The sequence below is a fragment of the Urocampus carinirostris genome, chromosome 2 (genome assembly GCF_059441175.1).
Source record: "Urocampus carinirostris isolate Australia breed hairy pipefish chromosome 2, RoL_Ucar_1.0, whole genome shotgun sequence".
Classification (NCBI taxonomy): domain Eukaryota; kingdom Metazoa; phylum Chordata; class Actinopteri; order Syngnathiformes; family Syngnathidae; genus Urocampus; species Urocampus carinirostris.
In genome coordinates this window covers 13,284,475-13,311,646 of record NC_142350.1, presented here as the reverse complement: position 1 = coordinate 13,311,646, position 27,172 = coordinate 13,284,475, and the positions used below count along the sequence as shown (strand labels likewise).

The 27,172-nt window shown below is 39.9% G+C and overlaps 1 protein-coding gene across 2 annotated transcripts; it reads right to left on the bottom strand.

Moving 5' to 3' along the window:
- Positions 1–542: 542 nt before the first annotated feature.
- On the bottom strand, positions 543–25,786 carry slc66a2 (solute carrier family 66 member 2). 2 transcript variants are annotated; one of them, XM_088328982.1, is made up of 5 exons: positions 24,997–25,786; positions 23,906–24,039; positions 23,264–23,314; positions 13,590–13,806; positions 543–2,735 (listed from the first exon to the last, which is right to left on the bottom strand). In XM_088328982.1, the coding sequence occupies exons 1-5, from the start codon at positions 25,197–25,199 to the stop codon at positions 2,525–2,527; spliced, it is 816 nt and encodes a 271-aa protein (XP_088185108.1). In that variant the 5' UTR covers positions 25,200–25,786; the 3' UTR covers positions 543–2,524. The 2 variants fall into 2 exon arrangements, with proteins under 2 accessions (XP_088185108.1, XP_088185110.1); XM_088328984.1 differs by lacking the exon at positions 23,264–23,314 and having other exon boundaries at positions 24,997–25,777.
- Between the last annotated feature and the right edge of the window lie 1,386 nt (positions 25,787–27,172).

Here is a 27,172-nt window from a genome sequence, read left to right as displayed (position 1 = left end):
AAAGATCTATGTTGGCATCATTTTTAAGCAGAATTGTGAAACATTTACTTTACCTGAAATTCAAGCACTTTTTTAATCCTTAAAACCGAAACATTCAAATTCAAGCATATTCAAGGATTTCTGGCACCCGTACAAACTCTGTTGAAAATAAAAGTGTAAAGATTATTTCAACCCTCAAAACAGAGTTGCATAGATTTTAAGTCACACTAAACAGTTAGGCCTGACCTGTATTATAATTATTTTTATTGTGCTGAGCAACACAGTAATCACCCAAGTTACTTGCTTGCTGGTAATGCTATGTAAAATGCAAAATGGCGCATTCAATTTTTTTTTCATTGCGTTGTTTTATGGCATTTAAAAGCAAAAAAAAAAAATGTAGTCAATTTGCCTCTGGCTCATGTTTCAAGAGTCAAAATTAAATAATTGGCAGCCAAATATTTGGTTTGGCTCAAATATTACGTTAATATGTCTACGGATGAATAACACAATGACAGTTATTGTACCTTCTGTGTGCTAATCAGACAAAATAAACCATGTGAACCTCTCCATTCACTCTTTATTTGATTATTTTATAACACTCCATTGTTGGCCCATGATGCATTCGTAAACAATATAAGCAGGAATAGAAACATCATCGAAATACACGTAACACAAAATGAAATGTATACAGAAATTTAAAAAAAAAACATACTTTTGGTATTGAATTATTGAGGTGCATTGTCCCAACAAGACACTGTAAAGCTCAGCATCCTTAAGGGAAAACATACGGCTAAGGAACTGAGTTGCAAAATGGGGGAACCAGAATCAAATTAAAGTTGATTCTGTGAAGCACAATGAGAACCTTTCAGGTAGCAACATCTGCCTGCTGTGTGAGCAACATGCAGTCCTACACTGACGTTTCTCTAAAAGAAATACACTGCCACTTAGAATGCGGGAGCAGAAACAATACAACTCACTGAGGAGCCGACTTGATTAATAGTTAACAGCAGTGTGAGTGGGAAAGGGGAGGCAGAGAATTATAGCAACTGCCATGACCTGTCTGGCTGATTGGAAAATTATAATAAAAAAGGGGAAAAGACTGAGGTTGGTAGGTCACATCCACTTTCATAGAACAGGAAATGGATATGAAACACAGCCCCGGTGAAATGAAGAGGACATTTGAAAGGAATGAGTTATTAAATCGTGGGAAAAAAAACAACCAAAGGGTCAGGTAGCAGATAGAAATGAGAGATACGACTTAACAACGGTGAGCATTACTCAAAAGTCTGTTCAGTAATTCTTGGCTTTGTGGAAATACTTCAAGAGGTCCAAAGAAGGGTTGAAGTGAGGAGAACTACACAGCCCCTGAGGTCAAAGTTCTGTTTGATTGACTTTTGTTCAATGCACTTGACTTCCTTAAAACACTCTGAGAAGGGCACCTGGAGGCCAACAAGTGGTAAAATTGCCATTTTTTACATTCAGTAACACATACGGATTGAATCGAGTGAGCAGCGAGCTGTTTCTGAGGGTGTGCATTAGAGCAGAGGGAAAGGGCATGCAACATTCCAATTTTATACTCCAGTTCAGGTTGGTAAATCGTGTGCCAATGTTCTCCACGTGCCTTGTTGGTTATTCCATTGCTGAAGTTAGGGTTGCAAAGATTTTGTTAGTGTTGGTGTTAGTTACAGAGTTATGGAGATTCCAGATTACATCCACTTGACATTTATCATGTTAATGATCTATCAGCGGAACCTCTGTGGGGTCACATCGTTTCATTCTTTTTTAAGGTGGTCATTCTGAACCTTAGCAACTTGGTATTGATTTAGGAATAATCCACCTCTATAACACATACGAATAGTCGTGCATTGCAGCTAAAGGACGGAATTTAGGCACCTAAACTAAAATCAAGGAACTAGAGCAAGTCCAGGCACTCTTGAGTAACATTTTTAATTCACAAATGTTTTGCAGCAATGAAAGACATCATCAGAAGACGAGTTTAAAATGTTTTTTTAAGGAGTTCCAAACATTGGCAGCTTTAGTGGCGCAGTCAAATCAGAGCAGCTGGATGGCTTGTTTGTGGTAGCACGCTTGCTCCTGATACCCACAAATTTGATCCCCCCAGAAGCTGCTTCACGGATATTAACTCATTTACTGTTAACCTAGCAAAAATGGATGACTGGATTCTTTAGCGATCAAAGAGTTAACACAATCGGTGGCATTGACAGCTCTAAACGTCAAACTTCCATTATCCATTAAGGTAGACTGGCAATAAATGGGTTTTATATCTGTGTGGTAACATATCGCATGCTAAGCTATTAGAGTAGAAGCATCCATACAGAAGTATTTTTATGTGGTGTGGAGAAATGGAGAGGACTCTATTTCTTCTTTCATTTCCGCTTGCATACTGTGCTTTTACATTAAGATCATAAATACTTGAACTTTGGATTGGCTTGTAACAGGTTCTGTGGTAATGGGTGTAGAAACCCACATCGTCTAAATTTCCCTGCTCTCAAAGTTTTTCCTTTTTGAGGGGAGAGTTCCGACCTCAGAGGGCTTTGGCACTGGTGGTGTGGGATGCGCTGTGCGACATCGGCTTCTGCGGGTAAAAGCTATAGTAAACAACTTGGAAGAGGATGGCAAAGTCCACCAGGACCTGAAGCATGCCGCAAGTCCAGAACTGCACAGGCGCCTGGGTGAGAAGGAAGTATCCCGTTTTGAAGGTGTCGCCACTCGTCCACATCAGGACCATCTTGATGCTGCATGGAAAAAGTCGAGAATGGACAGTGAGGTTTTTTTTTCTTTTACGACACAGGACCCGGGAAAACGGATCCAATGCTCTTGAATTGATACGGGACGTGCTCTGTCGCAGGACTGCCGACGTTAATTTAAAATCAATTAACCTTATCAAGCTAATGCTGAGCTTCACTAACCTTGTCAGACATTTTCCATAACTCATCCATCCCTTCTCGCAATTTTAATAACTCACAAGACGTGTACACAAATCACAAACGACACAGTATTTGAAAAAGCAATTTCCCTTTGCATCCATTTCACTGCCTTTGATTGACTGACATTTACGGCCCGGTGCACAAGTCATGAACTGAAACTGCAAATCAGAGTCTCTTTTAATATTATATAATACAGCAGCATTTAGTATGAATCATATATGGCATTAATAAAGTAAACATCAAGCAGATTAAGGGTTCAAACTATAGATACAAACGTAATATATTCCTCCTTCTTGTTGTGTAGTGCCTGACCACGTGCATGAAAGTTAAAGCCTTTCCACACCAGAGGAGATATATTCATGAATGTACGCTACGCAATAACATGGTAAGTCTCACCTTCAGTCTCCTATGAATCCATTATTCATATGTTTTTGGGAAGGTATTAGGAAGCAAGATTTACTGGCGACAACACGCTCCATGAAGCTCCATGAGGTAAGACTGGGTTTGCTAGAGGGGTCTTTACCCATGCCACAATCCGAATATCCTATGACTGGCAGCATTTTACTTGGCTTGTTTGAACAATGACGGGTCTGGGTTATGTTAAAGCGCATGCCTATATTCTTTTTTTCCTAAATCAGCTGGCCAACCAATCTTGTCAAAGCTGGATTCTATGATTCATCCAGATGACTCCTCCAGAAGTTCAAACAGGTTTTGCGCATGCGCATACCATGCCTGCCGATAATCACATCAGCCCGGTGTAAGGAATGAATTACGGCTAATTCAAAGTCTCCTGCTGTCGGTGTTCCAAACTTGCTAGTCTGTGCATCTGCCTTGTCAGTAAAAAGCGTATCAGCCAAACCTCCTTATTGCATTAATCTTGTCGACAGGTTCACCTTAGCCCTTGTTCATTGGGGAGTGGCTGTTTGTGTAAGCCTTACCGTTTACCTCATGCTGCTTACTTACTGCCGCTTCACACACTGTAATTTCACTGGATATATGAGAGTTCAGCAATCCGCTCCCGTCCTCAAAGCCAATTCCACTTCAATCTGGCACCTTGCAGCGTCTCGGAACCTGTTTGCCTCTCCGCGGCATGGCAACCTCACGCTCACAGTCAGGAGCTTGTTAGCCACGTTTTATTGTCAACCTCCGCCTCCTCCTTCTCGACTGTCGTCTTGGTTATGAGCGCGCTTTCCTGCAGGTAACCCAATGTGGGGGGTGCAGGAGGTGGCGACAATCATGTTTGATCAAGTCCTCCTCCGCCTCTCAAACACAGGGCGTCAAGGATGCCATGAGAAGATCGCCTAGGCTACTTGTTTGTCTCAAATGTGTGCGCAGTTATTATTGGAAGGGAAAAATACAGTTTAAAGTTTGAAAGTCACATTCTGGTTTCGGGAAAATTTCAATTCGGACAACATGCTAAAAAAGCATTGCAGGTAAAAGGACACTAATAATCACCACTTCATTCACCAGTAATCATTTTTATTTATTATCAATTTAGATTTAAAATCTAGCTTCTCATCCAATTAGGATCCTTAGCAGATTTCAGTTATACAAACTGTTGTCTACTTATCTCTGCATCCCTCTTTAACTCATGAGGTACAATGGTTTTAAAACTTAATAGTTCAACCCCTCCACTTGTTATCGCACTTCTGTTCATTATAGTATAGTTATGATGCACTATCCATTTTCATTCACAAACATAGCACTATTATTATCACTTAGGCCAGTCTCCAAGCACCAAGTTGTAAATATTCTTTTCTGCCTTTTACATCGAGAATCTTGCATTTTTTTTTCTTTTTAAAGTCTTTGTTATATGTTTACCACGGAGTGCCATGTCTAATCTTGTTGCATACAATGTTTCACAACGTTTATACCGATGAAAAATAAGAAAATCCAATTTAATCAAATTTGCTTGAGAAATGTAGGCGTTTTAAAGCGGTAAACCCACTAAACACTTTCACAGCACTAATTAAAAAAAACAAACAAAAGATACATGTGTTAAAGCATCACGTCCACTGTGCAAATTTTCTATTTAGCTCAAGAGTTAAAGGAGTTTTTAAACTTTCATTCAAGAGGTAAACCTTTATCTCAACAAGTGGGTTTATAGCTTTGAATAGGAAAATTTGATATTGTTTTGGGCAATTTGGACCTTTTAACAGCAATGACTGATAATAGAAGTTTTCCCCGACAAAAACATACAATTTGTCTTGTTAAAATCCCAAACATTACACATAAATATTACCTATATCTTTTTGCATGGGAATGAAACTGCTCACCAGTCGTAGTGACTTAACTGCACCTAATCCAAAATCTGCAATGTGTACGTTATCTGCACACTTGTTCAAAGGTGACGAAGCAGCAGATTCTGAGGTGATTCTGTTACTTTGTTTTTCTTCCGTTTGTCCATGTGGACTACATGAAGTTTTGTTTTTGTTATTTGAGAGTCAGACATGTCAACGGCACAAGCCTTATAAGGACACTTAGATTTCTGAATGTTCCATCTCCTTGTTTAGTGTTTGTCTTGTAGTTGTTTTATGGCAGGCCGCAAGACAGCAGTATGTGGTTCTGTCTTTTGCGGGCCATTGTCGAACAGGAGGAGGCTGACAACATACAAAAATAGTCTTATATGACTGTAAATGCTTGTTTTCATTGACTTTTTGCTGTTATATACATTAAGAATGTTTTTTTTTTTACCCTCCCATTCTTTCAATGCTCTGGTGTGTGTAAACAAAAATGAGCTCTTCAAACGACGTACCCCAACTTTAAGACTTTTTGCTGCAAGCTGTTGAATTAAATTGAAAATAGTGAATGCTGCCCACTCAAAGGGTGTGTAATTATGCAACTGGCGCATAAGGCAATTAAAACTAGAAACAAGGGAGGGGTAAAACGAACCTGCGCTACATATTGGATACCGACATCCTACACACATGCACATCTATCCGTGCAGACGGACTGTGTTTAGACCCAGAAAAAAAAGGGGCAGTCCTCACGGGACAGGCACACTCCGCCATGTTTCATTATTAAAAACGAGCTCTCTCTCGCGTGTCTCGGAGGGCAGAGTGTGTTTAACTAAGTGAGCTGTGGTAATAATTCATTTTAACTTGTTGTGTCTTGTGGATACGTTGGAGCAATGCGCCAGCTTGCAGCACAAAAGCCAATTAATTAAAAAGAAGATGCAAGACGCTCTCAGGCATGGACGAGGTTCTTAGTGGAAAGGGCATCATTGTTTACGTCTACGTGTCTGTCTGCTTGCTCGCTCGTATACGCAAACACTCATTCACTCGTATGCTTCTAAACATATGTCCGTGAACTAAAATAGCATGCTGAATGGATAAATGAGCGCCGCATGGACCTTGAAGAAGTCGAGGTTAAGTAGCCTAGCAACGGCTGTCAACTGGCAACAGGTTGGAAGCAACGGCACAATGGGTGACGTTAAAAATGCACAGTATGTGGGGGTTGGGAGTGTCTTGCTGGACACTGCTGAGTTACAATTAAAATGTGCAGAGATGATGTCAGTGTCAGCCGCAAAATACCTTCCGGCAATGACAACCATTGAAAGGTATTGCAGCGGAAATACGAGCTGGATAGGACATAGCAAGTCCTCGACCAAACAGCGGTAATTCACACACATGGTATAGAATATTTGCCATTAATTTGAATATTGTTATTTGCTGTTTGTTCTATAGAATCATGTTGTCCTTGTGTGTTATGAGTCTCCTAACATCAATTATATGTTGAGTTACCATTCCCATAGCATTCACATTGTAAGTTAGCAAGATGCTAAACGTCACTTATTTAAGAAAAACTGGTGTGTGGAGGACAAACCATGGATTAATCAAAATCAAGTATCAAAATCATGGCAACATATTCCGTATGATTGATTCATCATTTACATAACTTATGGATCAGAAACTCTGCAAATCTTCAGAATTGCAACTTACATAAAGTCATTCTTTCTTTTTCCCCCTTTAATGATTGAAGACAGTTTTGGGGTTGAAAACATATGTATTAAATATTCTAATTATTAGCAGATGTTGAAACCTATTTTTTTTTTCCATTCAGTTGAATGTATTGTTTTTTCCAAATATCCATATTGTTTAGCCAACACATGTGGATGTTTGTTTTATTGTATTCTGCAAATAACAGTATAGGCAAATTAACAATGTCAAGAAGTTATTGAAACAATAATTGGGAGGTAGCTTTCCGTTTTCAGCTGAATGCTAAATAGCTTTTAGTTGACAAAATATCTATTATCAAATGTGTTCCTATTATTTTAACATGGTATGGGCTATACCAGTAACTAATTTATTAACTCATGTTCCCAAAGTGTTCATTTAACATTTTCTTTTAAAAACAAAGAGATTATAATGAAGACATTTTGAGTGTATCCAATTAATTGATTAATAGACACAATAGTCACTTAATTGCGTGATTAATGTATTGTTACGACCTCAGTTTTGTGAATTGAATATAAGATTTCAACTCCGTATAAAAAAAACCCATTATTGGGTATTCGTATTGAGCCAGTAGACAGCCTTATACTAAGGGATCAGGTTTTTGGGACAGCGGCCGATACTGCCACACATGATAACAAGTGCAAACACAACATGGAAGGATGTTTTTGAATCATCCGAAGTTTCAGCATACTCAAAGCACAAATTCAAATGGTTAAGGAAATGTACAGCAGTACAACAATTTTAACATTGGCTTAACAACACAATAATTTCGAACTTCCGGCGCCGTCGCGAATGGCAGCCACTCCAGCAGCTCCCGTGTTATTTTCACTACTTTTGTGATTTATTGTTTTTGTTTTTTTTTGCTTATTTTTTAAGTGGCTGCCTTGCAACACTTGTAGCACTTTGGATTACTTTCTATCCTATGGATATGGGTTTTAACGCGCAAATATGCGTATATTCAAGAAATCAACTCCTCGACCTGAAGAATTCTCGAGCCGGCGCGGTCCCCCTTTTACCTAACGAGGTGAGGCGACCCTACCGGGGGTGCAGAGCCGGTGCTAAGGTAAAGGCTAAGCGGCTAGCGGCGATATAAGCCCACGGTACCGTCCATAATCATGGGGAATGTCAACTCCCGACCAAATAAGATCGACGAACTGGCTGTGCTTGTGAAAGACATCAAAGCATACAGGGAGTGCAGCTTGCTTGGCTTTACGGAAAGGTGGCTCACGTCTAGCATCCCGGACGCTAACATCGCGCTAACCGGCTTCTGCGCTGTTCGGGCTGACAGAGGCACAAAAGTCAGTGGGAAGCGCAAAGGAGGGGGGCTGGCTATCGACGTGAACACGAGGCGGTGTAACCCCGGGCATGTAAAAACAAAGCTTTCTATCTGCTGCCGTGATGTCGAACTTTTGGCCGTAAGTCTGCGTCCCTATTACATGCCCAGAGAGTTCGGACACGCCATTGCTGTCATTGTTTACATCCCACCGCGCGCTGATGCGGGAGTAGCGTGTGACGTCATCCACTCTGCGGTGGCAAAGCTACAAACACAACACCCGGAGGCTGCAATGTTAATCTCTGGGGACTTCAACCACGTGACTCTTGATAAGACACTGCCCTCTTTCGTCCAGTATGTGGACTGCAAGACCAGGGGAAATAGGACTATTGACCTTCTGTATGCAAATATAAAAAATGCATACAGTGCAAAACCACTGCCTGCCCATGGAAAAGGAGACCACAACCTCATTCTGCTTAAACCACAGTACAAACCAAAAGTGAGGAGGCTACCAACAACCACACGCTCTTTTAGAAAATGGTCCACCGAGGCAGAGCAGGCTCTGAGAGACTGCTTTGGACGTACGGACTGGGATGTCCTGCTAGGGTCCAGCAGTGGGGACATTAAGGAGATGGCAAACTGCACTACTGACTACATTAACTTCTGCATAGACAATGTTCTTCCTATAAAGACTGTACGCTGCTATGCCAACAACAAGCCCTAGATCACGAGCGACATCAAGTGCCTTCTGAACCAAAAGAAGAGGGCCTTTAAAAATGGTGATCAGCAGGAGATAAAACGAGTACAGAAGGAGCTCAAAGTCCAGCTCCGAAAAGGGAAGGAGCAGTACAGGAGGAAGTTGGAGAAAAAGCTGCAGAACAACAACATGAAGGAGGTGTGGGAAGGGATGAAAAGAATTACTGGCTGCAGCACCAAGCAGGGTGTGGCTGTGGATGTAGATGTGGGGCGTGTCAACCAGTTGAACAACTTTTTCAACAGGTTTGACCTCTCCGCCTCATCCTCACCCCTGACTACTGCAGCTGTCCTTCCCCCTCCCCCTCTGGACACTAGCATGGAAGACATCCCCCCACTAAAAATAACTGCAGCCCAGGTGTGTGGAGAGCTGAGAAGGCTGCGAACCAGCAAGGCAGCTGGTCCAGATGGAGTATCCCCCCGACTGCTGAAAGCCTGTGCGTCTGAGCTGGGAGACCCTCTAGAGCGCATCTTCAACCTGAGCCTTGAACAGGGGAGGGTCCCTCAGCTGTGGAAAACATCCTGCATCATCCCAGTCCCAAAGAATTCAAGACATGAGGAACTCAACGAGTTCAGGCCGGTCGCCCTGACATCACATGTGATGAAAACCATGGAGCGGTTGTTGCTGCACCACCTGAGGCTACAGGTCCGTCACACCATCGACCCACTGCAATTTGCTTACCAGGAGAAGGTGGGAGTGGAGGATGCTATAGTATACATGTTAAACCGATCCCTCTCTCACCAGGATAGGGCTAAGGGGGCTGTGAGGATTACATTTTTGGACTTCTCCTGTGCCTTCAATACCATAGAGCCTCTGCTACTGAGTAGGAAACTGACAGAGATGGGAGTTAGCTTACACCTTGTAGAATGGATTACTGATTACCTGACAGGCAGACCCCAGTATGTGAAACAGGGGGGCTGTACATCGGACACTGTGGTCAGCAGCACAGGATCTCTGCAGGGGACCGTGCTCTCTCCGTTCCTATTCACTCTATATACATCGGACTTTAAGTACAACTCTTGAGTCCTGCCATGTGCAAAAGTTTGCCGACGACATTGCGATCGTGGGATGTATCAGAAATGGGCAGGAGGAGGAGTACAGGAAATTGATACAGGACTTTGTCCGATGGAGCGAGGCAAACCACCTGCACCTGAACACCACCAAGACCAGGGAGATGGTGGTGGACTTCAGGAGAACCAGAACTCACCCGGTTCCTGTAACCATCAAAGGCGAATGTGTAGAAATTGTCCAGACCTACAAATACCTGGGTGTGCAGCTGGACAACAAACTGGACTGGACTGCCAACACAGAAGCTCTATGTAGGAAAGGGCAAAGCCGACTTTACTTCCTTAGAAGGCTGGCCTCCTTCAAAATCTGCAAAAAGCTCCTGAAAATATTCTATGAGACAGTTGTGGCAAGCGCCCTCTTCTATGCGACAGCGTGTTGGGGAGGCAGCGTCAAGAAGAAGGATGCCTCTGGTCTCAATAAACTGGCTAGGAAAGCGAGCTCTGTTGTGGGCAAAGAGCTGGACAGCCTAACAACAGTAGCTGAGAGACGGGCACTGGAAAAGCTGCGGTCAATCATGGACAATCCATCGCATCCACTACACAGCATTATCTCCAGACAGAAGAGCAGTTTCAGCGACAGACTGCTGTCACTGTCTTGTACAACGGACAGACTGAAGAGATCTTTTCTTCCTCATGCCATGAGGCTCTTTAACTCTACCCGGCAGAGTAAAAGCCCACAGTAAACCACACCACCTACATTGTATATTACCGAATCTTATTGCAATATGTATTCTGTGTAGCACTATTTAGTTATTCTATATAAACACGCTACAGCGGGCATTTGCACGTCACACTGGGTATTTGTATATTGTATTCTTTTTGCTTTATTATTGTATTGTTCTCAGCTCAGGGATGCTGCTGGAAATGTGAATTTCCCTTCGGGAATGAATAAAGTATCTATCTATCTATCTATCTAATTCATATTGTGATTTCTTCATCAAATCGTCTTTGATTCCGGGGTTGCCACACCGAATCAACATCTTCTATGGCTCCCGCCTTCTCTGATCTAACTCCAGTTATCTGGAAGTCTTCTCTCATCACATTGAACATTTTAACAAGATATATAGATAGATAGATGGATACTTTATTCATCCCCACAGGGAAATTCAAACTTCCAGCAGCATCCCTGACATTGTACAGCGTCTTAACTTATTGATATTGTTTTAAGTAAAATCGGGATGCGTTTTTCCCCTATTGAATTATACACAACAAAAGCATGGATCAGAGAGTGGATGTGTGCATGTATGAAACACAGCTCAGCGTGGGAGCAGTCATGGCAGGTTAAGGTGGCCAGGCAGCCCTGCTGAAGCGCTCTTATCTGACTATTGCAGAGAAACCAGCAGGAGCCGAGAGACACGCAGACACGCTGCAGAGCGAGAAAGCTTTTTATCAGCCCTGTAGACACCCCACAATGACTTATCTTCCATTACGCTCCTCTCCACCTTAAAAGCTGCTTTCGATCATATTACTCTCCAAGTGTCCATTCATCAAACTAATACAGGACGACTTAGTAAGTTTCACACATTCAGTACCAATGACTGCTATGATGTCAGATCTTTACTGGGATGGTGGTAAATAGATTTAGGGCTAATGTTTACTGGGTCCTGGAACAAAATTACTTTTCCCGGTAACGGATATTGTAACGTGTTACTGATAAAACATGTTAACTCACCTGTCGTTACCAAATGAAGTGTTTTGCATTACTCATAGAATGCCCATCATGGATAGTAATGCTCTCCAAATGCTCAATCGTTCTGCATCACTAATATTATTACATACAGCCCACTATCCACTAGCAATATCTTTGGAAGGGAATAATTATACCTACCTACAATGTACAACTTAAGATAGTTGTGGTGGCACCATCTCAAGCATAGAGTCAGAGAGTGTTGGATTTCTCCTCCTGCAGATATTCTTCCTACAGTATATACTCACATGCAAGCCAAATTTACAACTATAGAATCTATACTTAAATCAGGGGGTCAGCTCATATGCGCATATTTGGTTGCGTGTCACCAGTAGCAGATGGTGGGTAGGGGGTGGGGAGGCTGCGTGGCTTTTACATCTTTGTAACATTGCTAAAGTCCGTCCTATACTGTCTCAGTCGGATGTGGAGATCATAATTCACGTGTTTGTTACCTCCCGTCTCGATTACTGTAATGCACTACACTCCGGTCTCCCGAAGTCCAGAATCAAGAGTCTTCAGCTGGTATAAAATGCCGCAGCAAGGCTTTTAACTAGGACAAAAAGTCCGATCACATCACGCCGATTTTGGCTAACCTGCATTGGCTCCCTGTTAGCCTAAGATGTGATTTCAAGGTTCTCTTAGTATTATACAAAATCATACATTGACTTGCTCCCTCATATCTTTCAGATCTGATTTCCCCCTATGTTCCGGTCCAAAGCTTTCGTTCTGAGAGCGCCGGTTTTCTGGTGATCCCAAGAGCCAAGAAGTGTTCCGCTGATTCGAGAGCGTTCTCCATCCGGGCACCGGTGCTGTGGAATGCTCTTCCTACTGAGATCCGATCTGCAACCTCAGTGGAAATGTTTAAATCTAAGCTTAAGACTCACTTCTACGCTATAGCATATGAATAACCTATACTTTTCGTGGACAATATCTCTGTATTATTTGTGATTGCAACATCCTTTGCTGTCTGGTAATCCTGGAAGGGGGATACCACATGTGCGGTCCCTTCTCAAGGTTTCTTCATTTTCCTCATATTGAGGTTTTTTTTTTGAGTTTTTCCTTGCCCTCATGTTGGTTCCAGATCAGGGGATGGTGTAATAATAGTCTGAGAAAAATAGTCTGTGTAATAACCTGCGAAGCCCTTTGAGACTCTTTGGGATTAAGGGCTATACAAATAAAAATGACTTGACTTGACTATACAAGAACAACAAACCAATCAATTGGGCAAACATAAGCAGATAATTTACTGTAAAAGTATGCTGAATTGTTGGATCTTTATTGAAAAAAAGTCCTGGACAGTACCCAGAAATGGAGACAGATATTTGAGTGGTTTGAAGCCTAAAGAAAAATTCGATATAGAATGTTTCGGGTAAGTGTTCACTTGTAAACCCACAAGATTGCCCAAACCAAGAAATCTGAAGGGGTTCCCTTTTTCTACATGTTGGTGTACACATTTTCTTCTATTTCTTTAATGATGTACCTATTTCACATCGATTTAAGGGGTGTATGAGAGTACAAATGGTAATATATATGGTAAATTGTAACTAGATATGTACTTGCGGAGTAGCGGATTACTTTTTGGTGTCATTAATAGGGGGGGTGGGGGGAGGTCGTTAGCCAAGTTAGTTTTCAAATGAGTAACTGTAACTCATTACCGTTCTTCAATAGCGCTTGTAGTCAATGAGTTAAAATATTCACTTGGAGGTTATGGTTTCCATTAACAGATCCAAAACAATATAAAATGAAAGTACTCTCCTGAGCTCAATTATGTAACGCTGAGGCTCGAAATAATCAAAATTATGATGAGGTTTATTCTAAATTAACTGTAGTAGCTCTTAGCTTTCCACGTCCAAACTGTTCTACCTGAGTCCCACCAAACAAATAGAAGTGTTCTCTGAAAATGAAACGGTTTTCATGTAGCTAACCTCATGCCTTCTGTGGACTTGTTCTGGTAGTTGCAGTACAGCTGCGGCGTTCCCAGCATGGCTTCGCTGAAGACAGCTAAGAAGCCTAATGTCTCCACGAAGACGGCCGAGTCCAACAGCACGTAGGTGACATAGGCTGCAGTCAAGGTGAAGGCAGCAACGCACTGAACGTAGTCCAGGAAGCGGCTCCAAGACCAGAAGTAGTTCCAGTCAAAGTCTGGAAATAGTGCCAGGTTAAATGGTTAATAGAGCTGTAACGATTAGTCGACAAAAATCGATAATTCAAAGATAGTAATGAATTCCATTGTCGAATATTGTCGTCAAGACATGATTTTCCATCAGAGTGAGGCATCTTTACATGAATATAATCTCATGTACAATAGTGTATCTGTCTCGAGCTGTAACAAAAACATACAGAAATTGAGGCATCAACAATAACGTCTAAAGTTTGGGAGCATTTATTCGTTTATGTATTCATTCATTTCAGGCAATTATATTCAATGTGTACACATGTAAATATAACCTAAATCAGAACAGAATGCCTGAAAGGGAGTTGAACGAACAAAACCTGACTTTAGCTCCAATGCAGCTACAGACCACTTGCAAAGTTTGCAAAGCAAACCATGCGTGATGTGGCAGAAGCTCAAAGACACACACACATTTAAAGAGCATGTCAGATAATTGAATGAAACGAAGTCTGAATTGCATCGGTAAGATTCAAGTGACGTTTTAAGCCATATGCGTATATTTTGGTATAAAACAAAAGATTGAGTGTAAAGCCAGACTTTCCCTGAAGCCTATTGAAATTAAATGAATGCTGTCCGAAGAACAGACGTCAGTTGTTAAAACGTTATACGTTTTGTTCGAGACTTTAAAGTTGATCACTGAATGGACGTCAGAAAATGCACATAATATTTGTTTTATTTACTGTTTTACCGGTTAACAGGGATTAAAAACAGGTAAACAGGATTAAAAAAATGTTTATTTTAATATATTATTAATTTTGCCTGTAAAAATGGACAGACGTTTATCCAGTGCTAGGTCATTGTGATTTTCTACATTTTTTTTTTTAGTATTTGACTGTGTCTATTCAACACTACTTCCAATAATTAACCTGGAAATAACATTGTAACAACACAGTAATAAACACATTATCAAACTAGGTCCCATTTGCGCTAATTAGTAACAAAAAAGTAGCGCTCAGCTTGAAATAAGTTGGAGACCTCCGATTGATGGATTTATGTCTCTGCTGAATGAGCAATGTGCGTAATTGGTTTGAGATATTACGGATTTGTACAAAATTATCTGTGAACAATTAAAGATGTATTTTTTATTGTACTCATCTTTCTTGTGTTTATTATAATTTTCGGATCGTTAAATCAACTTCGTGCACAATTTAAGTCAAGTCATGTTTATTTGTATAGCCCTTTATCACAAGAAGTCTCAAAGGGCTGCACAGACCACAGACTATAACTGATTACAGATTATCATTACAGCATCCCCTGATCTAAAACCTTCATGAAGGCAAGGACAAACTCAAGACCTGAACTAATCCCCCTTCCAGAACGACCAGGCTGCAATGTTGTTGCAAGGGTATTGTCTTACTTGTGTTCTGCCCCTTATTTGTCTACTATTTCGAAAGCACACTTGAGAAACCTGATCTAAAAATAGCACGTGTTGCATTCATTATGAGGCTTATTCAAGGCTTCTTTTTTTTCGACCCCAGACGATTTTTTTGTGGTCCATGTAGACCTATTGTACATGAAGTATATCAGCTTTGATTATAAATTGATATTTTCAATGCAAACTAATGTCAGGAACTTTAAGCGAAAGAACAAAGTTCAGCCCGAGATCAAGGTGCAAGCAGAAAAAAGTTGCGATTTCCTGTTGACATGTACGACGCCTCAAAAACGTACTGAACCCTTGGGAATTGGCTGATAACACACAAATGTGAGAGCAGATGGCAAGCAGAAAGCAGAAGTTGCTTTTTCCTGTTGACCTGTACAACACCTCAAATAAGATATAATAAGCTTGCTTCAAAATGTCATAGACAGACTACTGCTAAGATTGTTCAATTGAAGACTTGTATTGCGGTGGTCTCCAAAATATAATCTGCCAACATTCTCCCCACCCAAAATTCAACGAACACGAAAAGGACAAGATCAGAATCCACGATCTCTCATCCGATATGGCTCTTTCAACATTTTGAGTTGGTGACCCATGGTTTAAAGTGTGTTGGGTTGGTAAAATGAAATAGGGATTTGTAAGTTTGTGTTAGAGCGCAACTCAAGGCCGACATGTCAAGCCCAGGACACGCTGAGCGTCGTTTTTGTTTTGGATGTCTGCATGTGAGGGACACCATGTTTCAATTTAACAAAAAAAATAATTCGACTCATCGTTTCAACAGTCGGTGACTTGCTGACTATTAAAATAATCATTGGTTTCCGCTCTGTTAAGTAACTCATTAAAAAACACAGAGTCAAAGATACAAAAAAAAAAATAGAAGTCAATCTGGAAATGTCAAGGGTAAGCTCCCAACCTGATGTTTTTCGCACCATCGTAATTAGGGAAAAGTGAGAAAATAACCTTTTTATAGAAAAAAGAAATTAGCACAGACAGAAAAGGCTTCACACCTGGGCTGTGACTCCTCACACATTGTATTTAAAGTTATATAATTTAAAAATAAAGACCTACATACAGAAGGCAGCTGCAACTTTTCAGCTCCCATTTTATTTCTTTGTAACTTTGTTAGGGGGGACGGATATGAAGAGGAGCCCTGTAGGGGTAATAATCACGTTAGAGGTGGTTGAATTAAGAGCGATAAGAACATGAACGCTAATGAATGATAGAAATGCGCTCGCTTCGTGCCCCAGAGTCACAAAAAAACTGTTCTTTTCTCAATAAATGACGGACGAAGATTCCAAGCACGCCATAGGCTTCTCTTAATGATCAACAGTGTCAAAGAGTCATCACGGGCTCATATCAAGGTCACATGAGACGCCGATGATTGGAAATGTTCTACAGACGCGCTGTTGCTATGACGCCAGGCCACAATTGCCTTATTTGTTTCAACGGGAAGCGATTGAAAAGATTAATAAAAAAACAAAAAACTGATTACTGCTGTTTTTAATGGGATCTTCTTTTCCACTCATCAAAAGCCAGGGCAAATATTGGAAGGTTCACTAGCAAATCATTTTTGAATCAATTTGGAATGTTGAATTAACAAATTGTGATCCTCACAAAGGAAAACTAACTCATTCAATGCAATAACACATACAGTAAAAACATTTTCAGAAGCATTGTTTCCTGAGTATCAAATAGAATATGTTTTTCTTGATTTATCTTAAAATAAAACTATTATAAAGAGTTTTGCGCTGCTCCTCTGTATCTATTAAGCCTCTGGGAATGATTTCAGTATGATAAATCACCATTAAATGGCAGGAGTGGCTTCGTCCACACATTAAGGAAGCCCAACTTCCTAAATTTGCTTTCTTTTTCTGGTGAAAGACTGTGTGTGTAGGCGGGACCATTTAACAAGGAGGCCAAGTGAAGCAGCCTGGTGAGAGTCACAAGATATGGACATATAGTATTAGGCAGTTAACTATTCAACGGAGCTTATTCTTTCAATAGAGATGACTAAGTCCTATCATCATCATCTGGCCAGAGAGGGGTGGCGTATGAGGCACGTACACGAGAACGTGGTCGCCCGAGGGAACAGGATTGCAATGGTGACATAGGCCGTGTGAGAGTTCTTACAAAGTTAATGCATCGTTTAGCCTATAATGCTTTATAGAACAATGCCAAATTAATGCATATTACCGTTAATTAAAAGAGAAGAAGAAATGCAATGGCAAAGCGAAGCCACTGCAGAGCAGGTTCGGTGTCATTTTTAAGCCTTGGGAGGTATTTTTATCAATGTCATTCTTTTTTAAGGTTTTAATGAGTTATCATCAAAAAATACATAATAAAGCATACATGTATGCGTAACTAAGGTCCCCCTGAAAATTTGGAGTGGTTGGAAGTGAAAAAAACAGAATTGGAAATGGCAAAGTAATAACACTGCAAAAGCGTGGACATTCGATGGTCAAAATACCTCAAGTGTAGATAGTTATGTCTAATCCCAAAGGTTAAGCAGACTTGCCCAAGAAACATGGCAACAATTTTAAGCACTCACAAACACTTCACCCAAAATACAAGCACTTTTCAACCTTTGAAAGTTTTCAAGAACCCGAATGAACCCTGCTATATGTGTACTCAATAAAATTGCCCTAGACTTCAAAGTTTTTCTCAGGCTAACCGAACGACTGACTTCGCCAAACTCTCAAGAGATACCGGCATTTATGACATTTTGAACGTTTTTGATGAAGCATGCCTCCATTAGAGAATTAAGGCTGAGCGCTTGTGACATTTACATGGCATTTTTGAGTGAATACGCTCAGTGTCGGAGATAAGAGGGCTTTTCAGTATGAAGCAAAACAAACTTTTCTTCAGGGATGAGGGAAAAGTCAAACATTTTTTGAATAAAACCTGATCAGACAAGAAAGCTCAACACAACCGGTTGTACTTATCTCCCCTAAGAGTAAACAAAGGTGTAGATTTCAGATGAAGGTATGTTGTAATGGTGGTCTGTTCAGCCTTTTGAGACTCTCTCTGATTGAGGGCTATACAAATAAATGTCACTTGACTTTAACTATGTGCAAATGGGTATCCATGTCTGTTTGTAATAGACTGCCCTTCAAGCGGCACTGTTTTTGCTTAACTGCGGAGCTCTGCTGGCATTGGTGAAAATACGACCACAAGCCAAATAGCAGCGGCCGGGCAGCACCGATAAAAGCTCTCGGCGGAGCGACGCTCTGACACAAAGCTGGCAGCATCACTTCGCTTGACGTGACAGTGAGCCCAATGTGCTGCTACATCATGTGCGATTATGCAGACAAGCAAATTGAGTCTTATGCATGCAAACAGTGGATAAATGGCATTACCTCTTAAAAGGTTTATAGTAGTAGTATTAGAATTTAAGTATAAGAGTGAAGGACACAAGCCCCTTTTCATCAAGTCATGTCAGGAGTGCCCTATCCACGCCCCGTCAGCATTAGTGACCAGATGGAAGACATTGTGGGAGGGAAAAAACAATAATAGAAGTTGATGTTTTGTTGCGTTATGGCACATACATTTGTAAAGAGGGCGTTGTGAGAGGGGTAAAAGCAGAAGCACAGTAGAGGTGGTGAGGGAAAGACAAAGGAAAGAGTGAAGTGGAATACTTGTCTATTGGCCTAATTCTTTGTTTTGAGAGTTAAACACTGGTTTATTATTGTGACCCTTTCCAATGTTACTGTTTTGGAGTGAGAAATGAAAAGAAAAACATTTTTTTAAAAGGAATGAACAATTGTCGCTTTTGTTACATCACAACACGTTTAGATAGATAGATAGATAGATAGATAGATAGATAGATAGATAGATAGATAGATAGATAGATAGATAGATAGATAGATAGATAGATAGATAGATAGATAGATAGATACTTTATTCATCCCCGAAAGGAAATTCACATTTCCAGCAGCATCCCTGAGCTGAGAACAGCTCGAAGTGACGACATGGTAAACGGGAAATGCGTTCGTAACTCCTAGAACACTGGTTCTCAACTGGTCTGAGGTTCAGGACCCACCATTCAACCCTAATTGCAAGCCGGGACCCAAATCTAGGAAAAAATTCCACTTCTTATGTTATATATATATATATATATATATATATATATATATATATATATATATCCAATGAAAGGACTGTTCAGTTTAAAGCAGAGATAGTAGAATCGTATCCTTCTTCAACTTGATCATTGTTACCGCTTTCTACTTTTCCTTCCCCTTATCGCTAACCTTCTTGGGACCCATTATTATAGGCAGAAAAGGGAAATAAAACCAAATAATTCAAAATAAAATTAGAGGTGCTGCCTCTTAAATGCAGTAAGTAGCTCTTGAGCAGGGCATTATGTTACAGAGTGTATTTGACCCTCTGTTTTTTCATTTTAGGATTATTTTGCCAAGGCAAAGACCCACTTTTGGGTCCCAACTCACAGTTTGAGAAACACTGTTGAAGGGGAATCATTCCCTCCTCCTCTCCAAAGTAATGGAAAAGGGAGGAAAAAGACGGACAAGGCTCAGTGGGTACACCAAAGTGGGTTTTAAAAAGGATTTTAATCCCGAAACCTGAGCCATGATAGAGACCTGTGCGTCCTTCTGGGGGTACATCTCTCCAGACGATAACTGAGCCCCAAGCAACCCAATCATGCCGTATGGTATAGCAGGCAGCATTACGTTTTCCACTGCATATTCAGACACTTTCACATCCGTCGGGAAGCGCTCAGGTTGAACCTGTTTTCATTGGTAAATAACACTGGGAGGCAGTAATTTTTCCCTTGTTGTATATTTTCATTTTTATTTTTCTGTTTGGTACCATCACACCACATAATTATCAGGAAAAACATTTAACACCATTTTCCCCCTTTTTTTTTGATCTGATGGTTATTTAAAGTGTTTTTCTAATTTTCTAAGAACGGCATTAAAAGTGCGATCAATATTTTGAATCAATGACAGGAGTTGCATTCTTGTAGTGCTATCGTAAGTACCATATTTATTTGTGTACTGTATAACGGCCATTTTTATACCGTATTTGTGCAATGATTGATCAGTCAAAAAATAGCAAAATATCGGCTGCAACGGGAATTGAACCCTGCTGAATCCCAACCATATAAGATGACATATGAAAAGGCATTCGGTCTTATCTTATTTTCACACTTTTTTAGTCAGGGTACCAGAGACGAATGTTAGGCAATGGAGAAAACGGAAATTAATTCTTAAAGATTTAAATTGGATGTTGGCACCATTATTATAAATGGTGAGATAAGGAAAAATCTAACGCCTTTTAGTAAGTCATTAATACCACTGGTGGTCAAGTCATTAGGATACTGCTCTCTCACCGCCGCGACCCGGATTAGATTTTCGTTGCATCCAGCTGCAAAGTTTGAAATGAGAAAAAGTTTAAAAAAAAAGTTATACCGATTTATAATCACCAATTAGGGGTGCAGGTTATAAACCAGTGCGCATTATACACAAATAAATACGGTAAGTGCAAAGTCAACACAATAATGACTGTAGTAGAGTAGATACTTTATGTGAGAAGCCCCACAGCAAAGTCAACCAGGAATTAGTTGTTGAATACTTCTTTGTCATTTAGAAGTCCATCAAGATTTACAGATACGATTAATATTGATCAGCGATCAGAGATTTGAGCACGTACGATTGTAGCCAAGGCACCAAAAAATTGGGAATATAGACTGCCAAGAGTTAAATAAATGCATTCAAATCAGCTTGCAAGAGTCAACACCAGCTGCAAATGAAATATTGTCATGCATGCAGAGTTGCACGCAACACCAATCCGAAAAACTCTAGACCCCAAATCTTTCTCCTCCGAGCTGAGGAATCAGATTAAAACTCCAGTTGACAAAATATGCGACAAAATATTGCGGCTTAACGCCGGGCAATAAAACGGAGGCGGCTACAGTAGCCTAGATGGTAAGGCGCCCGCTTTGAGACTGGGAGGTCGGTGGTTCGCGCCCCGGCCGAGTCATTCCTAAGACTTAAAAAGTGGTCGGCGGCGCCCTCTGTTGGCTGCGGCTGCATCGGCTCGCTACAACAGGTCAGGTGCAATCGACATTTCGTTCTGTGTACATTGTTACACAGAATGACAATACAAGGAAATTATTATTATTATTATTATACTATTGGTTACATTAAGAGACTTTAAAGGAAGGTTTGACTCAAGTGTTTCGACTTGAATTTGTCTGTCCTCTGTTTGCCCTTGAAAGCAACCGTTAAAATGAAATCTCGCAACATGATTGCATCAGTAGAGCCCAATTAATCATTGCGATAGTTAATAACCGATCTAATCAATCTCGCAAAGCTTTTGGGAACTCTCTTCATAGTCTCCCTGATAAATGGCCTCCATTTGTAACGATGACATCACTATAAGGTGAACGTGCTTGCTGCCTAATGATAACAAAAAAATGTCAAAGTGCAATGAATTATGAACAGATAATCTCTTTAAAATTATCCTAGACTGCTCACATACTTGGCTGTGTGTAAAAAAGTCTGCTTGCAAAAGTCAAGCAGTTGGGATAGAAAGGCCTGGTGTTCTAGTGGCAGAGCAATTATTGTATAAGGCGCTATGATTAGGACTTATGCAATGGAAAACGTGTGCAATTAGGAGAGTAACGCACCCCCTTACCCCCACTGATATGGAAATAATATGTCTGACGTGTTTGCTTTTTGAACTTGATAACATTTATTCCCATTGAATTCAATGATGTGGTAATCAAAGAAAACATCAACGGTCCTAAAAATGAATACAATCATTCTGTGTTCCTCAGGATTCGGGTTTCCCATCTGTGGGTTGAGTGGGTCGTCGCAACTAAGTGTTCTGCATCAGGCCAACCGAATTGTCGTCAAGGGCCAATGAACAGTCTATGACTGCCATCTTATGACAAAAGAAGAAACTGCATCTAATACAATCACTATATAAAACCAAAATTTTGCAAAGCCCATTATTAGCTTAAGTGTGAATTGGACCCAGTATCGTATTCAGATTCCATAATTGTGAATATCCTTAAATAGAACATATACCTTCAATGATTTGATGTCCTTTTTCAGAGGTCTGAAAAATAACATTAGTCCTTTTCTTTTGTATTGTTTCAGATTTTCGGGGACCATCAAAAATGAAGATTTTTTTTTTTGTAAAACAAGTCAAATTATGTTTTCACATACAAATATATTTTTGAAAAAACCCAATAATTTTGCCTATTTTAAAAACGTATTTTTCAAACTTCAATTCTAACAAGCATCTTAAGTAAAATATATTTACAATTAGCATAACGATCTCATTGGGGGAAAGTATTTTCTCATCACCATTTTGGTTGTTTTACCTAAACATTTTTAAGAATATAATAAAAGAAAAAAAAAACACTGAACGTATCATTATCTACCAGGGTCAACAACTATTTTGTACCGCATGGTACACTTCCACAATTTCAATTACATCAAGTTTAATTTCTGCCACTACGCAAAGTAGAAAATCTCAAATATATAATATATCAAGCAATGCCACACTCTCTGGTAGGTGCCGAACTTAAATATATTGAGAAAACACGCAGAACATTTGTAAATCGGTATTTCTTAAGTAGGAAAGACTTTGTAATTAAAGTAACGCAAAAAAACCAAACTTGCTTAAAGAATTCGGTCATAGTTAGGAGATAATAATTCAGGCAAAATTTAAACAATTTAATAAATTCAGTGCCATAGATGAGTATATATACTAAACTTCCATTTTCCATTTAAATAGGCATGGAGACAATAAGTAAGAATTTGAGAGGGAAAGAAAAACAGATCGAAATAATCATGCAATCATGAGGCCATACATTTTTTGCAAGCAATTAGAAATAATTGCAAAAATGCTGGCATGCAGCGGGCCATGCAGGAAGACAATGAACAGGACTTGTGAGTGAGTGGGAAGTTGTCAATGATGTTAGTCATTGGTAAATGTTGATTAAAGTTGAATGTTGAGGAAGGAGGAGCTAGATGAGCTGATGATGGATTAGAGACACACTCAAGCGAAGTACGTACCCAGAAAAAGTCTCTTGGGCATTCGAACCTCCTCGTCCTTAGCGTCTGAGGCTACAGACGGGAAATAAACGAACAGGTGAGGAAAAGATCGGGGGAGGGTACTTTAGTTTGGAAGAATGTACCCAAAGTAAATCTGGTCAAGCTGCATTTAGTTATTTGCCGCATGCCAATTGAACAACTCAACACAGTGTTAAGGCTTTGAAATAAAGGTTTACACAAACATTTATAACATGTTTCATGTTGGTTGACTAAATTTTGGTCGTTAAGCTTTTGAATGTGAGACTTTTCTGAAAGTTGAATTCCTCTTTTCTTATCTTGAGTGCATCAAAATCCTGAAGCAGGATTAAATACCCTGACTGGGACACTAAAGTAAACACACTGTGTAACTTGACTCTCACATGATGCATTAAATCCCTCTGATTACAAAAGCGCTTATGTAAACAGAAGCCTCCAGGGCAAATAATACAGTGGATTATCGTTCAACACATTTCTCCATGGCTGCTACAGCGCAACGGGGGGAAAACACGTTTGTTTTAGATTAAATGTTTAACACCGCATTGCGGGAGGTATGAAGATCTTAAAGCTTTTTGGGCTAGATGGCCCAAGGGGTATTTGAGTCGGATTCTGGATCGAGTTTCTAACCTAGAAAGGCACGGCGTTTGGTGTTGAGCTCAGCGTTCACGCGGACGTTGGTGCATAAATTGAGCATGGCCAGCATTGTAACAATCATGATGACGCTCTGCCACAGGAGCAAGGTCTCAAAGTAGCGGCCAAATCTGACAGGAGAGAAAAAAAAAATACAGAATGAACAATTTGAGAATGCAGCGGACAGTGAGGTGCAGTCAGGGAAGGCACGGGAAATAAAAAATATAGTCAATCCTTTGTTATTCATTCAGTGGTAACGTTCTTTCTCCTTTAAGTTCACAATTTGGGATTTTCTTTTAAATATTGCAGAATTTTCACAATACAAATATCATCAATACAATTACTGTAGTATCTATTACTGTGGTGAGCTTCTGTAAATACAGAGTGAGACACGCATTTATTTTCCCTCAGGTCAGAGGGAGATGGTGAGATGGAGGATTGTGATTTGGTGTAAACTCAAACCTAAACAATATAATTAGTGATAGTATTAGCAAGCTCAGAGCAAGTCAAGCCATGCAGTGTTTTTTTTCTCCTTGCATGGACTTTTTTTTATAATGGACGATTACACTATTGATGCTTTTATTAAAAAAAGAGCAGTGCATATACTTGATTTATAAGTTAATGTAAGACAATACTCGTAGCAAAGTATACTACATGACATACTTAGTTGTTCGTTATCACATGAACGAGATACATCGGAAAATGAAAACGTGATCTGTTTCCATCTGTGGTAAACCTGTGGTTAATTTTCAGTGCGGGGTTTGCATGTTCTTCCTGTGCCTGTGTGTTTCCTCTAGGCACTCTGGTTTCCTCCCAGGTAATTCGAGGTTTTTCAATTTTCCCGTGGTGTGTACAGTATGAGCGGGTGAATTGAGTTTATCTGTGTGCCCTGGAACTGGTTGGCCACCAGTTCGGGGTGTCCCCTTCCCACTGCCTGAAGACGGCTGGAATGGGCTCCAGGACCCCCACGACCCTAGTCAGGATAAACGGTGCAGAAAATAGATGATCCGTTTCAAAGATTGGTGCTTGCCTTGCAGCTGAGGAAAATTAGCACACTTCTGTGAAAGTCTGTTCCATTACTCTCTTACCTGAATAAAATTCGCAGGATGTTCGCCACCAGCAGAACCAAGCAAACGTAGGTGGAGAAGCCCTCAGCGTTCTGCGTACGCCGGATGTCCCGGTACTGGGGGATGTAAGGAACCACCCCGCCGAACATCATCGCCCCGGCAGCGATCCACAACACCAGCCAGTTGAACACGCTCACTATTTGTTCCAATGCCTCGTCTTCCATGGTGATAATTCAATATACTTTTGGGTGTTTGTGTTAGGGTGGAGGTTCTCAACTAACGCTTAATGCCACGACATCACTAATATTCTACAGAAGCTTCAGTATTGCCAACCTCCTTACGATAAATTAAAGATATGACAGCAATAGAACACTGACAATGTATTTTATATTGTGTATCGTTTGTGTAATTACACGGATAGGCTAAAGCTAACAATATAGCACGAGACTCCCCGGTTCACCCAGTTTTACGCAAAAGTAGCAGTACCCTATTACGTTTATTCTTGTCAGCGTCATTAATGTCATTTCGAGTTTATATTTGTTAAAAAAATACCAAAATTCAAGCAAAATGAAGTTTGTATCTACGGAGAGCTAAAATCGCTTTGATTTTACCGAGCTTGACCACCACTTCCTGTATTTGTCACACGTCACTTACACTATCAAAGATGTTTAGCTGTTTGAAGAAAGTTCACTACTATGTTCTAAAATTTGATCAAGGTAAACAAATACATGTATCTAAATCTGCGAATGCATAATGTGTTCCCCAAATTACAATGTATTATCTCTATCACATATTATTGTTTTTTTAACACAAGTTCGTGATGCTTCTCCATACACGAATCGTTTCACTTTCCGGTCAAACATGTTTACCTCGTTCAAGATAGTTCACTCTCATTGCGAACAATCATTTATGTGTTTATAACCAACCAAAATAAAACTACCACGTGCCTGTCAACCTCAGTAAATTGTTCTCCTCATTAATTATTGCAATTCCCTATGATGATAAGCCTTACACACACAACGGCACCAACAAGACAGGCTATGTAGAATAAAAACAGATAAATTGAACAAACCGTCTGATTTTATTTAGAAAAAAAACAAAAACAACAACAACAACACGCTAAAACACTTCTAATAAACTAATTTGAAGGCAAAACCTTGGATCGGAAACACGGCTCAAAAACCCTATTATTGGACCATAACCTTCGTTTGAATCCTTAATTGGAAAACCAAAAACTGGCAATGTTATTTACCAAATACACAACACAAACAATAATTTCATCATATTTTGTAACTCTTTATCCACTTACATTACAATATACAGGGAAAACGTAAAAATTGACCGGTATGCCACAGTCATCAGTGCATTTATTGCATCCGGATTAAAACAATCTCGTTTCTATAGATTTTTTTTAAAGTGATGTCTTTCTTTAGATTCCCATAGACACACATTCAATTATTTACAAATTCTGAACGTGAGAAAGAAAAAAAACATAATCTGGTTCTTGACAAAAAGGTAAATTTATAATCCATTTTACAAACATTAAGACTTGTCCCTGAAACGTGTCGAAGAGGTATTGTTGAAATCCTCAAAACATACTTTTAAGAAAATCTACACCTAAAATAAACATATTATAGGATCATGTGAAATTTAGTGAGACAAGAATACAGGATTTTGAAATAGCTAAAGGGACAGTATGTATTTTTTATCGCTTCCTCGTGGTAAAGAAAAGTTCATTCATTTAAAATAAGGATATTGATTTGAATCATAAGCAGACATTTTACAAGAGTACTACTGCAGCAATCCTACAAAATCTTACAAAATATAACAGTAATACTCGAAATAAGAAGTATATGTGTTAAAATTTGGACCTTATCTCTTATTTAGCTTTGATTTGACATTTTAAACTCAATTTAATGAAACTAATATATTTTAATCTATCTATCTATCTATCTATCTATCTATCTATCTATCTATCTATCTATCTATCTATCTATCTATCTATCTATCTATCTATCTATCTATCTATCTATCTATCTATCTATCTATCTATCTATCTATCTATCTATCTATCTATCTATCTATCTATCTAATCTCATTGGCTACACCGCTTATCCTCAGTAGGGTCGCGGGGGTGCTGGCGCCCATTCCAGCAAATTCCTGCTGAAATATGTGTGTAGTTTTTGGCAAGTGTCCT

What these genes read in the sequence shown, in the direction of transcription:
- slc66a2 (XM_088328982.1), bottom strand. Translation starts at nt 25,199, where the DNA reads ATGGAAGACGAGGCATTGGAACAAATAGTGAGCGTGTTCAACTGGCTG. An exon ending in ATCCTGCGAATTTTATTCAG is followed by an intron (nt 24,040 to 24,996) that starts GTAAGAGAGTAA and finishes CTCTCCTGTCAG; the next exon opens with ATTTGGCCGCTACTTTGAGA. An exon ending in GCCCAAGAGACTTTTTCTGG is followed by an intron (nt 13,807 to 23,263) that starts GTACGTACTTCG and finishes CACTATTTCCAG; the next exon opens with ACTTTGACTGGAACTACTTC.